At 42.1% G+C, this 14,000-nt stretch overlaps 2 protein-coding genes across 3 annotated transcripts in view; both read left to right on the plus strand.

Moving 5' to 3' along the window:
- The first annotated feature begins 375 nt into the window (after window positions 1-375).
- telo2 (TEL2, telomere maintenance 2, homolog (S. cerevisiae)) lies at window positions 376-9,881 on the plus strand. Of its 2 annotated transcripts, XM_055058041.1 has the most exons (21): window positions 376-952; window positions 1,528-1,805; window positions 2,038-2,106; window positions 2,539-2,686; window positions 2,759-2,861; window positions 2,942-3,010; window positions 3,895-4,036; window positions 4,536-4,672; window positions 4,829-4,962; window positions 5,088-5,168; window positions 5,257-5,345; window positions 5,763-5,854; window positions 6,156-6,272; window positions 6,351-6,422; window positions 6,487-6,642; window positions 7,218-7,309; window positions 7,385-7,484; window positions 7,580-7,644; window positions 7,756-7,871; window positions 8,512-8,656; window positions 8,726-9,881. In XM_055058041.1, exons 1-20 carry the CDS (start codon window positions 624-626, stop codon window positions 8,631-8,633), a joined length of 2,511 nt encoding a protein of 836 aa, XP_054914016.1. In that variant the 5' UTR covers window positions 376-623; the 3' UTR covers window positions 8,634-8,656; window positions 8,726-9,881. The 2 variants fall into 2 exon arrangements, with proteins under 2 accessions (XP_054914016.1, XP_054914015.1); XM_055058040.1 differs by having other exon boundaries at window positions 8,512-9,881.
- Window positions 9,882-11,104: 1,223 nt separating this feature from the next.
- The window catches only part of ift140 (intraflagellar transport 140 homolog (Chlamydomonas)), a 33,046-nt gene continuing 30,150 nt past the window's right edge, over window positions 11,105-14,000 (plus strand). Inside the window, exons 1-4 of the mRNA XM_055057827.1 lie at window positions 11,105-11,219; window positions 12,296-12,457; window positions 13,270-13,491; window positions 13,568-13,689. Coding sequence (XP_054913802.1) covers window positions 12,311-12,457; window positions 13,270-13,491; window positions 13,568-13,689 — 491 coding nt within the window. The 5' untranslated portion in view covers window positions 11,105-11,219; window positions 12,296-12,310. The remainder of the gene's footprint in view (window positions 11,220-12,295; window positions 12,458-13,269; window positions 13,492-13,567; window positions 13,690-14,000) is intronic.

Raw genomic sequence — 14,000 nt, forward strand, 5'->3', positions numbered from 1 at the left:
ATGCAGCAAGTCACTTTCAGTTTTCACTGCAGCAATAAAGTAAAAAATTAAGACTATTGAGAAAGAATCGGGAATCTGCAGCTCCAGAGCCACAAGTTGCTTTTTGACGCAGCTTAATATGAAATAATAAAAATATAGATTTTTCTTTTTTCTATTTGTTCCCGGCTTGTAAATTTGATGTTGGATCACCAAAAAGCAAAAAAGTTTTTTTTTTTTAAATAAAGCATAAATATGTTTTCCATATTGTCTGCATTATTGCCCAATGAGTTGAGTCAAAATGAAGATCAAATAATTTTCATAATTCTTCCCCTGACGCGTTTCAAACAGAAAATGCGCTCGCATTGATTTATTTTAAAAACAAAACGGCACCCGGAACCAAAGTCACAGCTGTTGCACTACCCGGACGTGTTTTGATGACGGACGCCTGAGAGTTAAACGGTGTTTTTTCTTCAATATTTCCATTAAACGTCCAGCGTTAAGTGTTGATAAATGTTGTGGTTTTGGTTCTGGTGCCGGACGGGTTGAAGCCGATTTACTAAAATCATTCCGTCAACAATCAGAACCTGAATTGGAGGGAAACTATTGGATCGATGGTTTTGATGTCAGGTTGTTGATTCATTTCGATGGATCCGGGTTCGGTAGGTTCGGCGGTTCGGCTGAACGTGGCCCAGTGCTGCAGGTCTCTCTCCTCCTCCGCGGATCGTAAAGATGTTTCTGACGCCTTAAAAACGCTGAACTCGTATTTGGATGACGGGGCTGAAAGCAGCAGCACCGCGGCGGAGCGGGACGAGTTCCGGAGGACCCACTACAGCCGAACCCTGCGGGTTCTGGTCGGGCAGCTCCAGGCTGCCTGGACCCTCAGTCTGTCCTCCGGGCTGTGGGAGCCGCTGTTCCTGCAGGGGCCGCCGGACCAGGCGCTGCTGGTGCTGCTGGAGGCCGTGAGCCAGCTGCGGTGAGGCGATAATCTGGATTATCTGTTTTAATCTAAAGGGGGAATAAGTGAGGCCACGCACCGGGACGTGAAGGAAGAGCAAATCCATCCCCCAGTAAACCAAACTTTTGAGCCGAATCTTAGACATGTTCATTTTTTGCACTGAAAGAATGCAAAGAAAGAAAAATTTATTTTAAAACTGCTGCAAATTAAATTGAGATGGATAATTTACATTCTGTGGATTAATATTTCTTAAAGGGTAATTTTGTTTAAAGACTGGATAATCCATTATTTATGGTTCATTTTTAAAAGTTTTTATTTAAATTTCTATTTCCATTCTTTATATATACATATGTTTTGTTTTGGATATTTAAAGGGGGATTGTTATAACAATGTAACTACGAGTTTACGAAACGCATCACACTGAAATCTGACTTATTCTGTGCAAAACTAAAGTTCATTGACCTTTCAGTCATATTATCAGCCATTATTATTGTATCGATTGAAAATCATCAAAACAATATTATCGTTTATCGCAATGGTTTCTGGGACGGTTTATGTCCAGCCTGATGGGATCCTCTGTCCGCTCCCTGTAGCCCCAGCGCGGCTCTGGACCGCCTGGTCAGCGTCACGGAGCGCTTCCTGCAAGGCGGCCGCCTGGCGGACCTGCTGTGGTCCTTCTGCGTCCGGTCGGTTCCATCAGACTCGGTCCAGCTCAGAGAGACGCTGCTGGCCCGGTTAGCCGCTCTGCCGGACCTCACGGCCAACAGGCTGCACCCCAACACGCCCCAGCTGTTCACGCCCCAGCGGTTCTACCCGCTGCTGGCCTCGGAGATGCTGGTCGCTCTGGAGAGGACCTGCAGCGCCCTCAGAGGTGACGCCATTTTGGCGGCATTTTAGCTAGCGCGAATTAAAATTAGCAGCATTTTAGCTAGCGGAGATTTAAATAAGCGCCATTTGAAATTAGCGCCATTTTAGCTAGGAAATTAAAATTAGCGCTATTTTAGGTAGCGGAGATTAGATGTGTTATCTTTTGATTGTGATCAACTGCAATATTTTCCATTATTGATTGATTGATTGTCTCTGCTTCCTGATGTCTTCCACAGATGGTGTCGATTGCTCTTTGACATTTGTAGCTCAGACACTGGGGAAAGTTTGCCTCCAAGGTCACAGTGGTGAGTTTGAAACCAGGCAGGCTGACAGATTTAACGGCAGCATTTGGTGAAGTAGTGGAAAAATGGCTTCCATGGAAAAATTAGGATCATAAAGAGATGACTGGACATCTGGACAAAGATTAGAGCTCACATTCAGCAAAAGAAATAATATATATATATATATATTTTCCCCAAATCCAGTTTTGGCAAAATCCAGGTTCTTTTGTCCATACTGTACTGAACTCAAATCTGAATTTTGGCAAGCGTAGCGCAGTGCAAACCCTGGGAGACCAATAGAAAGAAAATATGTGGACAACGTGCAACAGAAAGATACATGAACAAAATAGCTGCTGTCTCTGAACTGTGGAAATAAACGGTTATAAATTCAGCATCTCTGATGTTCTGCTCCAGAGCGCCACCTGCAGTAAGCCCCGTCCTGCTGTGTCTGTGCAGGCCCGGTTCTGGCCGTGATGGCGCCCCGCCTGGCTGTCTGCACGCGCTCAGACATGGTGTGGCAGAGGGTGACCCAGAAGCTGCTGCAGGACGTCCCGGAGCGCTGCATGGAGAGCGTGCTCACCGGCCTGCTGCAGGCGGCCGACAGGTGAGCCGACCGGACAGGTGAACGGGCACCGGGTCAAGGCGGGTTCTGATTGTGTCTTTGGTCCGTTTCCAGCCCCGACGCCTTTAGCCGCATCGTGGGAAACCTGGTGTTAACCAATAAAAAGGCTCAGTTTGTGCTGACGCATAAAGTGCTGCTGCTGCAGTATAAATATGAGGTCAGTCTGCAGCCTGACGGGGAATTTATTAGATCTGTATTTATGTGATGTTGTTGTATTTACTGGTGTTTGGTTTCCAGACTGCAGTCCTCAGGACCGTCCTCGGGTACCTGGGCTCGGACCGGGACCGAAGGCCGCTCCTCCTCCAGGTTCCTCATCTAAACATTCAATATTATCATCACTGCTGAACGTTCAAAACAAAGACAACGTTATAGCGTTCCATTTTTATACTATCTTTAACATTTTATCTTATTTACTTGAAGCTAACGTTAAGCGCTACAGGAACCCGCATTTAGGAAAATGATTTTATAAAAACACGAGAGGAAAACTGTAATATTACAATAAAGTAGAAATAATCTGTGAATAGTTGTAATAATACTGGAATAAAGTCATTAAATAGGAAAATAATGTCATAATAATGTGAGAATAAAATAGTAAAATGCATGAAAAAGGTGTTTGATGATAAAGTTGAAATAGTGCAAAAATAAATTCAGAATAATCCAAGTATAGAGTTATATTTTAGGAGACTGAAATAAAGAATAAAAGCAGCAAAATGTCTCCCAGGTCTGATGCTGGGTCTCCTGCTCTGAGTGTCTCCTGCTCTGAGTGTCTCCTGCTCCGAGTGTCTCCTGCTCCGCGTGTCTCCTGCTCCGAGTGTCTCCTGCTCGAGTGTCTCCTGCTCCGAGTGTCTCCTGCTCTGAGTGTCTCCTGCTCTGAGTGTCTCCTGCTCTGAGTGTCTCCTGCTCTGAGTGTCGTCTCCTGCTCCGAGTGTCTCCTGCTCGAGTGTCTCCTGCTCCGAGTGTCTCCTGCTCCGAGTGTCTCTGCTCCGAGTGTCTCCTGCTCTGAGTGTCTCCTGCTCTGAGTGTCTCCTGCTCTGAGTGTCTCCTGCTCCGAGTGTCTCCTGCTCTGAGTGTCTCCTGCTCTGAGTGTCTGCTCCGAGTGTCTCCTCTCCGAGTGTCTCCTGCTCCGAGTGTCTCCTGCTCCGAGTGTCTCCTGCTTGAGTGTCTCCTGACGTTTGCTGTGTGTGTCTCAGGTTGTGCGCAGCGTGTCGCAGGCCTGGGCCAACGCCAGCGCGGTCAAACACACGCCTCAGGAGCAGCAGCTCTACGTCAGCAAGGCGCTGCTGCTCGCCGCCGGCCTGCTGACGGACGCCGAGCTGCAGGAGCTTCGCTCAGGTGCAGATTAAAACCGTCGTTTATTTTAGTTCTCAACAACGTCAGAAAATCTGGCAATGACGTTAGTTGCGATTTTTCCTCTATCGCAGGTTTTGTAGCATCATTCATGTTCATGTGGGATTATAATCTCATGAGGTTCTTTTTCAACTAGATAAACTTCACATCAGCATGAAAAATGCTTACAATTATTGAGAAATAATTGCTATTCAGTGATATTTGGTCCTGAATGTCACTTTTCAGGTGAATATTGGAGCTAAAAATAAATTCTTTATGATTACAAGAATGAAATTGTAATAAAACAAGAGACATTTTGAAATATTACAGAAAAAAGTAATGATTATATGAATAAAATCATAAAACAAAACAAAAGAATAACACTGTTACCAAGATGAAGTTGTGCAGCTACTAGAAAAAGTTTTAAAGTGGATATAAAGTAGTTACTAGGATAAAGTCTTACATCGATGGATGCTTTTTGAACGCGGCTCGTCGTTTCCTCCAGATCTGCTGCAGTGCCTGCTGGGCGGCATGCAGAGCCACCTGGACAGCAGCGCGGTCGGCATCAGGACGCTGGGCATGGCGGTGGGCGAGTGTCTGAGCGCCCGCATGGACCTCAGCGGCGCCAAGCTCCAGTTTGAGGTACAGTCAGCAGGACGCCGTGGCTTCAGCAGAGACAGGAAGCTGGTCAGCGCGACGGGACGAAAAGAATGAGGAAAATAAATAAAGACGTAACAAAACAAGAAAAAGTTACAATAAGAGACAAGAGTCTGAAACGTTGTGCTGTTTTTGTAACAGTACGACAAGAATGAAGAAACCCTGGAGCTGCTGTCTCTCATGACCCCCAGTGTGTGTCCTGACCCCGATCGTGACCCCAACCCTGACCCTGACCGTGACCCCAACCCTGACCCCGACCCTCAGCCTGCTGATGGGTGAGTTTGAGCAGATATTGATTTAAAACAAAGTAAAATTATTACAGATTGTTTGTTCTCTTGTTCTCAGATTAAACGGTTCGTTTAATTCTCTCTGTCATTTTCGGTGAATCTGTCGTCTGCAGGTCAGAGGCGACCAGAGAATCGTCTCGGGTCAAATCAGCCTCCCAGAGGTCAAAAAGCGATCCAGAATCTGACCTCGACAGGTGAGTCGTTTCTCTAGTAGTCTGATTTTTACTTTCATTTGAATCAATATTGAATTTAAATGTAATAACCTCATTTCTTATGGACCAGCGATGATGATCTGCCTCCGTACGACATGTCAGGAGACGTGGAGGCGAGTCGGGCGGCGCCGCCCCGATACCTACGGGACTGTCTGGAAGGCACGGCATGGTCCAGTTCTCTCTGTCCAGTTCTCTCCGTTCGGTTCTTTCTGTTCAGTTCTTTCTGTTCGGTTCTTTCTGTTTGGTTCTTTCTGTTTGGTTCTTTCTGTTCAGTTCTGTTTGGTTCTTTCTGTTCAGTTCTTTCTGTTTGGTTCTTTCTGTTTGGTTCTTTCTGTTTGGTTCTTTCTGTTCAGTTCTTTCTGTTCGGTTCTTTCTGTTTGGTTCTTTCTGTTTGGTTCTTTCTGTTCAGTTCTTTCTGTTTGGTTCTTTCTGTTCAGTTCTTTCTGTTTGGTTCTTTCTGTTTGGTTCTTTCTGTTCAGTTCTTTCTGTTTGGTTCTTTCTGTTTGGTTCTTTCTGTTTGGTTCTTTTGCAGAAATTGAAACCCATCTCTAATGTTCTCCTGGTTCTGTTGATCAGCTCTGATTTCCTCTGACGACTCGCAGCGAGTGGAGCTCAGTCTGAGAGCGGCGGAGAGTCTGGTGAGGAGGAACTTCTTCGCAGCGAAGGAGGTGAGAGCAGAGCGAATGTTTATATCCAGTTTCTTATTTTGCTCTTTATTCTTGTTCCTTCTTTATTGTTTTATTTCATTTGCTCATTTGGAAAGAAGAACAAAAACATGCTTCTGTTTCTTTCTTTCCTGTCATTTGTTTGTTTGGTTGTTGCCTACTGTTGCCATGGTACTTTCATGATGTGATTCCTGGTTCTGGTTCTGGTTCTGGTTCTGGTTTTGGTTCTGGTTCTGTCTCAGATAAACTCTGGCCTGTCATAATAATTTAGGCATTTTTTAATCCAGCTTGTTTGTTTTTCCAGATCAGTGTCCAGATGACCAAAGTGCTTCTTCACATGGAGGATAAATTCGGCGTCAGCGACTTCCTGGTTCTGCGGCAGGCGGCCATGGTGGCTCTGACCGCCGTCGACTCTGTTCCTGTACGGCTTTGATTCGTTCTCTGCGTCCAGCTTGACGTCGTTACGCATCGTAAATCAGTCCGTCTCTGTCTGTCTCAGGTCACTCAGTACTTGACGACAGAGTTTTACTCCTTGAACTACAGCCTCCGGCAGCGACTGGACATCTTGGAGGTGAAACCAGCAGCTTTTGCATCTTTTACATCTTTATAAATCTCATCATGTTTGGGTTCTGCAGGTCCTCGCCTTGGCAGCTCAGGAGCTTTCCAAACCGGCCGGCGATAAAACGACCGCAGCCGCCTCGGAGCCGACGCCTTACCAGAGCAACAGCGCCGCCAGCTGGAGACAGGAAGTGGAGAAGAGGATCCAGAATAAAACCAAACGCATTTCCAAGGTCGCTGCTTGTCTTAGCGCCTCGTTAAACTTCTTAAAAACTTATTTTACAACCAGAATTATTACTGCTAAATCTGCAGCGGCCATGTTGGTTGCAGAAAATGGCCGCCTGCTTTTGGAGGGAGCAGAAACCCAAATGGAAGCAAAACTGTGAAAAATGGAAATGAAGCAAAAATACTGAACTACAGGTTTAAAAATAACTCACCCAAATCTAACTTAGTTTCTCTATGGGCTCTTATTTTCATCATCTCTGCACCAGAATAAAGCGAAACCTTGGAGGATCCATCAGAAGTTCAAAACTTCTGAGAAAATAAAGAAAAAACACAAAATCATTTTACCTTGATACGTCATATAAACCTTTCAAAATATAAATGTTGATTCAGCTGAAGTAAATTGAGCCAGTTAACAGGAGTTTTAGTCAAATAGAATCATGTTGTTTAATCCACTTTGACTGGTTAAAACCTGTTTTTGGACGTTTCCCTCTGTAGCCGTGTTCCCATTCTGTCAGTCAGGCGTTAAATAAGACGGCCTGCAGAGCTAACTGTGTTGCATCGTGTTGCGTTGATGTTCCTGCAGCGCTGCGCCCAGCGGGGGGCCGGAGCCGCTCCAAACCGCTACGCTCCTGTGGCAGGATACTTCTTCTTTCCTCTCCTCAGAAACTACGACAAGTTAGTATTTCAGTGGAGCTCTGAAGACTGGAATAGTTTTTACTGATGGGTTAAAGAAAAACTCCTTTCTGGCAGGCCGGAGGTGACCTTTGACCTGCTGGGCAGTGACCACCTGGTTCTGGGCAGATTGATCCACACACTGGGCCTCTTCATGCACCTGGCTGTCAACGCACCGGTATTTATTATATTATATTATATTATATTATATTATATTATGTTAATCAGTCATATGGATTTGTGTTAATCCAGGCTCATGCTGTTTATTCCCAGGTAGCTGTACAGATGGGAGCTGCCTTGCTGGACTTTGTGTGGGCCGTTCGGTACCACACTGACCAGTACGTCTGACTCACATCGTTGCTTCACACACAGGCTGACTGGAAAGTCTGGAGATTTTATTGGTTTCTAACTGGTTTCTGGTGATTTCTGCTGGTTTGGTGTGGTTGAAGGACGGTGAGGCGAGGCGTCCTCTTCGCCGTCTGCTCCGTGTTTCTGAGCATGCCCAGTCAGGCTCTGATGACGGAGCTCAGCCAGCAGCTGCTGGAAACAAGAACCTGGCTGGCAGGTAAAAAAGAAAAGACAATATGATCAATAAAACACTAGAATAGAGGATTCTGGGTTTCTCAGGATTCATGATCCCACTGTCTAAATGTTCCTTTCCTTCCTTCCTGTCCTTGTTTAATTCCTTCCTTTAATGCCTTGTGTCCTCTTTCATTCCTTATTTCCTTACGTTATGTAATTCTGTCTCTTTATTCCCTTTTTCTCTAATTTCTTTAATCTTTCCTTCCTCCTGCCACAGAATCTCTGTTTTTATATTTTAAAAGCAACATAAAAATTTAAAAAGTCTAAGTTTCTCCATGAGACTGAAACCAAATTTTCACAACATAGAAATCTGAGGAGAGCAAAGCATGATGGGACATTTCTCTATCTGACCTGAAGTTCACATCTCCTCCTGCAGAGGGTGTTTCTGTCAGCGGTTCCCCATCACACACACACACACACAGACACACACACACACACACAAACACACACACACACACACAGGACGTTCTGTGATGCGATTCGCTGAGTTTTTATTTCTTTTTTCTTTTCGCCTGGAGCAGAAAATCAGTTTCATGTTGATCTGAGACTGAAAGCACAAAACAATGTTTAGTTTCTCGTCTCTAAAACCCGGTTCTGGTTCTGGATGTGCTGTCTGTCCACAGATGTGGCCGAAGCGGACCCGGACGCCGACTGCCGCAGTTTAGCCGTGCAAAGCCTGGTTCTGCTGGATCAGAACCTCAAGAAGCAGCTTCAGAACCCGAATGGCCTCAGCTTGGAGTCGTGACCGGGTCAACATCTGCATCTCTGGTGGAGATGACGCTCCAGATGTTTCCTCCAGATCAGGACGTCCTCTAAACTCTGCATTTACCGTCGCAGGTGCTTCGCTTTTTTTACACTTCCTGGAACATTCATCCGGACACAGGAAGTGGACTGGTGACCAACGTGATGCACAGGAAGTGGACTGGTGACCAACGTGATGCACAGGAAGTGGACTGGTGACCAACGTGATGCACAGGAAGTGGACTGGTGACCAACGGGATGCACAGGAAGTGGACTGGTGACCAACGTGATGCACAGGAAGTGGACTGGTGACCAACGTGATCCCATTCACTGCAAAAAGCTCTGGCAGAAACACGTTCACTGGTTTTTGTCATCAACTTTCTGTTTCAAATATCTCAGTTCACTTGAAATCAAACAAAACTATCTTACAAGTCACTTTTCATCATGATGGAGGAGCTTGTTTAGTCAATAATCACAATATAGAAGAAAAAGTTTGAGTTCCATCGCCTAGCTACAGCCTGTTACCTAGCAACCACAGCCTAGCAACAGCCTGTTACCTAGCAACAGCCCCGTTACCTAGCAACCCAGGTCTAGTTGCGCTGGCTGATTATTTCTCTTTAAATAAAACATTTATTCCATTTTATAAGTGAAATAATCTTCCAATGGAACTTTTATTTTGTTTCTTTTTAGCATCATTAAAGAATTAGTATCTTAAAACTAAGTTCTTATTTTGCTTTAAAAGTTTCAAAGTTACTTGTGAGTTAGTTTTGTCTTATTTGTAGTTTAATAAGACATTTTCACTAAAACTAGACAAAAATACTTGGTCATAGTTTGTGTTTTTGCAGTGTGTAAGCCTGCTCCTCTTTCTGCTTCAGTTCTAAATATCAGGATTAAAACATAACTTCCTTTTGACCAACATGTTTCCGGTTCAAGCAGCAGTCTGTTTCCAGAGGACATCCTGAGAATATTTCTGTCCAGAAAAGCTTTTGGAAGTAATGGAAGAACTACTGCATCCGGTCGTGACAGTCATCTGTACAAGCTGGAATATTCTCCAATTAAAACTATTTTTGTTTGAGTTTTTTTTTTCACATGTAAACGAATGAATTTGATGAGCTTATAAATATGTGTTGCTTGGCAAGCTTGGTAAAGATATATGAAATACAATAAAGGCAATTCATTATTTTTATTTTGATAGCATAAATTTTATTGTAATAAAATAAAATAAAAAATCCAATGTGAGGCTAATATTGAAGCAACTTAACCCTCCTGTTGGTTTGTTGTGAATCAACACGTATGTTTATCTAGGATACCAATGAAAGTTTCCCTTTTTATTTAAAATATTCCACTTTTTAACTAAATGTTACCTTTTGCGAAGGTTCTGCCGTCTTAGAACAAGCTTAATGTTGGTTTATGATTATGAAAGTACATTTGAAATACTCTAAAACGTATGTTGGTTTGGACCCAGCATTCTCATGCTAAAAATTAGCATCAATGCTAAGCTTAGCAAAATTGTAGTCAATAGCCTGTTGAGAATCACAAGCATGTTGCTGAACTGAAGCAGAGCTTAAAAAGACAATGGCAGGAGGCGAGAAAGCAGAAAGAGAGAAAATTAGTAGATAATCAGCAGCCTGAGAGCTGAAAAGGACGAGATCTACCAGAAAATGTCAAGAGAGATTGCGATGGTTCAAAAGAGGGAAAAGACGACACAACAAGAATTGGATGAGCTTCATGTTTTATTAGAGGATCTGAGAAATAAATATGAACAAGAACAATTACAGCAAGAGGTTGAAATATACCAGAACCAAATACACCAGGATCAGATGGCTCTTTCTAAAGTAAAAGAAGAAAATATTAGGCATGAGAGAAACCAGTCTGAGATGCAGGAACAACTGGAAAGATTACAGCTGCAGTTGAGTGAACAGAGAAAAGGTAATTTGACAGTATCTCATTGTAATGAGATAGTGTCTCACTGTAATGAGACAGTATCACATTGTAATGAGATAGTGTCTCACTGTAATGAGACAGTTTCTCATTGTAATGAGACAGTATCACATTGTAATGAGACAGTTTCTCATTTTAATGAGACAGTTTCACATTGTCATGAGACAGTTTCTCATTTTAATGAGACAGTATCACATTGTAATGAGACAGTTTCTCATTGTAATGAGATCAGAATAATCAGAAAAATCTGCCAACATAGCACAAAAAGTAAGAAAATTTGTGATTGGAGCCTTAAGCCAACTTTTGTACATCATAATCAAAGTACTGTTTGAACATACTCTACTAAATAATTGGAACAACATAACAAAACGTTAAAATAGTGCAGTTTGTGATCCCCTCATGGATTTTCGTACAGGCACTTTCTGAGTCATCTATCGCTCACCATCAATGTTCCATCTTCGGTACGGACTCGGGTCCGTTCGCTGTTTTCCGTAGCTCCGCCTCCTGACGTAGCCTTTGAGGTTGTCATGGGCAACTGAGAAAGACGCTTTTCCAGTAGACGGCACCGTTTGAAGTAACGGTCCGTATGTCGCGCTCCGTCCGTTGTGACAAAGCGAAGTGTGGCTAATTGGAAAGGAGAGACAGGAAAGTAAGTCTTCACTGCCAAATGTGTTTTGTAGTGTTTGGTTTTTGTGTGTGTTTTAGCGAGGAAGAGACTACAGGCGCTAACTTTGCTAGCTAGGCTAATGCTAACATCTAATTGATGCTGTAAGGTTTGTCCTTTTCCCCCATAAAGCCTGTGGCTTTCTTGATAGCTGACTGTTACTGATTAGAGCCCGTAATCGAGTTCATTTAAACCTGCTTGTGTTAATGTTACACGTTGTTAATGCAACCTTAAGGTAAATTTACCCTGAACGTTAGCCAAAATAGAATAGAAATATCATCTAATGTGAGGAAATTCGGTTGTGTCAGAAGCCAAGTGACAGACAAATGTAAACATGGAGCGTCACAACATGAAACATATGAAAATAAAGAATAGGAGACAAATAGTACAGTACAGTTTGCTGCACATTAAAAGAAATGTGCAATAGAGTTGAGTCATTTTAAAAAGAATAAACAAAAACAAGAGATATTTTGAAAAAAAAAAATTAAAACTGCACATTTTAATTCTTAAAATGATTCTTAAGAATCTATTTTATTTATATTGTACAAATATCAATAAAACAGACTGGATGACTAAAGCTGTAGTAATATGTAAATCATAAAATATGCTTGATCATTTTCATTCTGAAAATCTTTGAGGGAAATTTTGTTTACACAAAATCCATTTATTTATGGTTACAATTGTTTTTATGTTTAGATTTACTTATTTTTATATTGTTTTATTTTGGATATTTAAAGTGTTCTTAACAATTTTAAAGTTTATTAAAGGGCAAACCTGCATTATCATGTCTATATATTACGTAAAAATATATAGATGCAGGTAAACAACAATATTATTGTTTATCGTAATAATTTCTGAGACAATTTATTGTCCAGCAAAGTTTGTTTTACCAGATCAGGCCAGATCACATTTTCAACTTACCTGTGAGAAAGATATCTAGAACATGATTACTGATTATTCTAGAACAAAGAATAAAGTTCTGTCTGATTAAATGTAAGTTGAATAAATCATCACACATATATATTTAGTAATATGTTCCTAACTCCATCTCTGTCATGCAGCCGAACTGAGGGAACATGGCGGTGTATTTCGACCACCCCATTGAAGCCCCTGACAGAAGCAATCTGCCGACTCACCTGACTTGGCACTCCACGCTCCCCATCCTCGCTGTGGCGTCGAGCGGCCCTGCTTCTGGCGGCAGCGTGGATCTTTACCTGCATCAGGTAAACTGGGATCATCTGTAGAGTCACTTCAACGCATCGGTTTTGTTTTGTTTGGTTGATGTATTGAACTGTGTTTTAGAAAATATCCAAGATGAAATCCTGAGCCGTTTATTTCCAACGTTACGCGAAATGAGCAAATATTCCAGCTGTTTGAACTGTTCTTCCTCCTTAACATAGGAATGAATTAATTTACCAGCAGATCTTTAACTGTTTATTCCTCTCACTATGATCAACAAATCCTGTGGATTTGGAAACATTTGCTCTTTATTTACCTACTTAAAAAAAGACTTTACTATGCATTTTTTGTATATATATTCTGCTGTTAATATTAGTTATATCACTTTGTTTCACTTTTATTAAGAGCATTATTAGTTATGGAGGAATATTAAAGATATATTATTTAGAAAGATTGCTTAAATGTGTTTGTTGCCATTTGTTTTGTCGGTTTTTATGACATTTATTGGTTTTCTGTTAAATAATTCATAACCTGGTTGTTGCACTAATGTCCTACTGTATTAATCTCCATCTCATATTAACATTTACAATCATATTCAATAAATTAGGATAGATTTTCATACAAGGTTCGTTTATTATATTGAAGTCTTTCGCAAAAACTGTTGATGTCAAAACGTTTCATGTTAAAATGTTAATTTCACAGCAAGATCCTTTTGAGTCGGTTTGAATTGAATACAACATGGCGCATATTTCTAATTCAAGAGTTTATATTGATAAGGGAGTCTGCATTGATAAATTCACATCAGTTCTGATGTTTGAAGCCGTTCATGTTTCTCTGTGGTCCTGTCCAAACTCAGGGTGAGTGTGTGAAGAGCTGCCATGTGGACCGGGCCCAGCCGGCCGCCGCGCTGCGCTGGCATCCTGTAAAGCCGGTTCTGGTTCTGGGCTGGGAGAGCGGGGAGGTGGTGCTGCTCACGCATCCGTCCGGAGATCAGACCGTGCTGCCGGCCGTTCACACGGCCCGCATCGCGCTGCTGGAGTGGAGCGGCTCCGGAAGCCGCTTGGTCACCGGAGATCAGGTTCGCTGCTTCGTAACGCGAATAAAACATGAACGCTGTTTTTATTCTGAATTTAATAATCATTGTGTTTTGGAAGAATGGAGCTCTGGCTGTGTGGAAATTAGATGCCAGAGGAAGACTTTTAGGAAATCACCTCGTTAAGCACGACTACAGCAAACCTTTAACCTGCTGCATTTTCAAACCTGCCTCTCCTGGGATGTAAGTAGCTCACAGATCTATAAATCACAAAAAACAATTAATCAGCTAAAAGCAGATCAATAACTTTCATTCTGATCAATTCAAATCTGTTGTTTAGGGAAGATAGGATGGGAAAAAATATAGAGCTAAATTGGATTTGAAATGAGAAAAACTTTAATTTGAAAAGTAATTTTGAGAAGTTTGACTTTTTCTTTTCAGTTTATTTTTTTTTCTTAATGTTTTTAGCCCCGATTTTGCTCTATAAAAGCATTTTTGTTTATGTTTAGAGATTTAATAATCTATCAATTTCTGGGTTTTTTTGTTTGTATTTT

The sequence above is a fragment of the Poeciliopsis prolifica genome, unplaced genomic scaffold (assembly GCF_027474105.1).
Source record: "Poeciliopsis prolifica strain line A6 unplaced genomic scaffold, Auburn_PproV2 SCAFFOLD049, whole genome shotgun sequence".
NCBI lineage: Eukaryota > Metazoa > Chordata > Actinopteri > Cyprinodontiformes > Poeciliidae > Poeciliopsis > Poeciliopsis prolifica.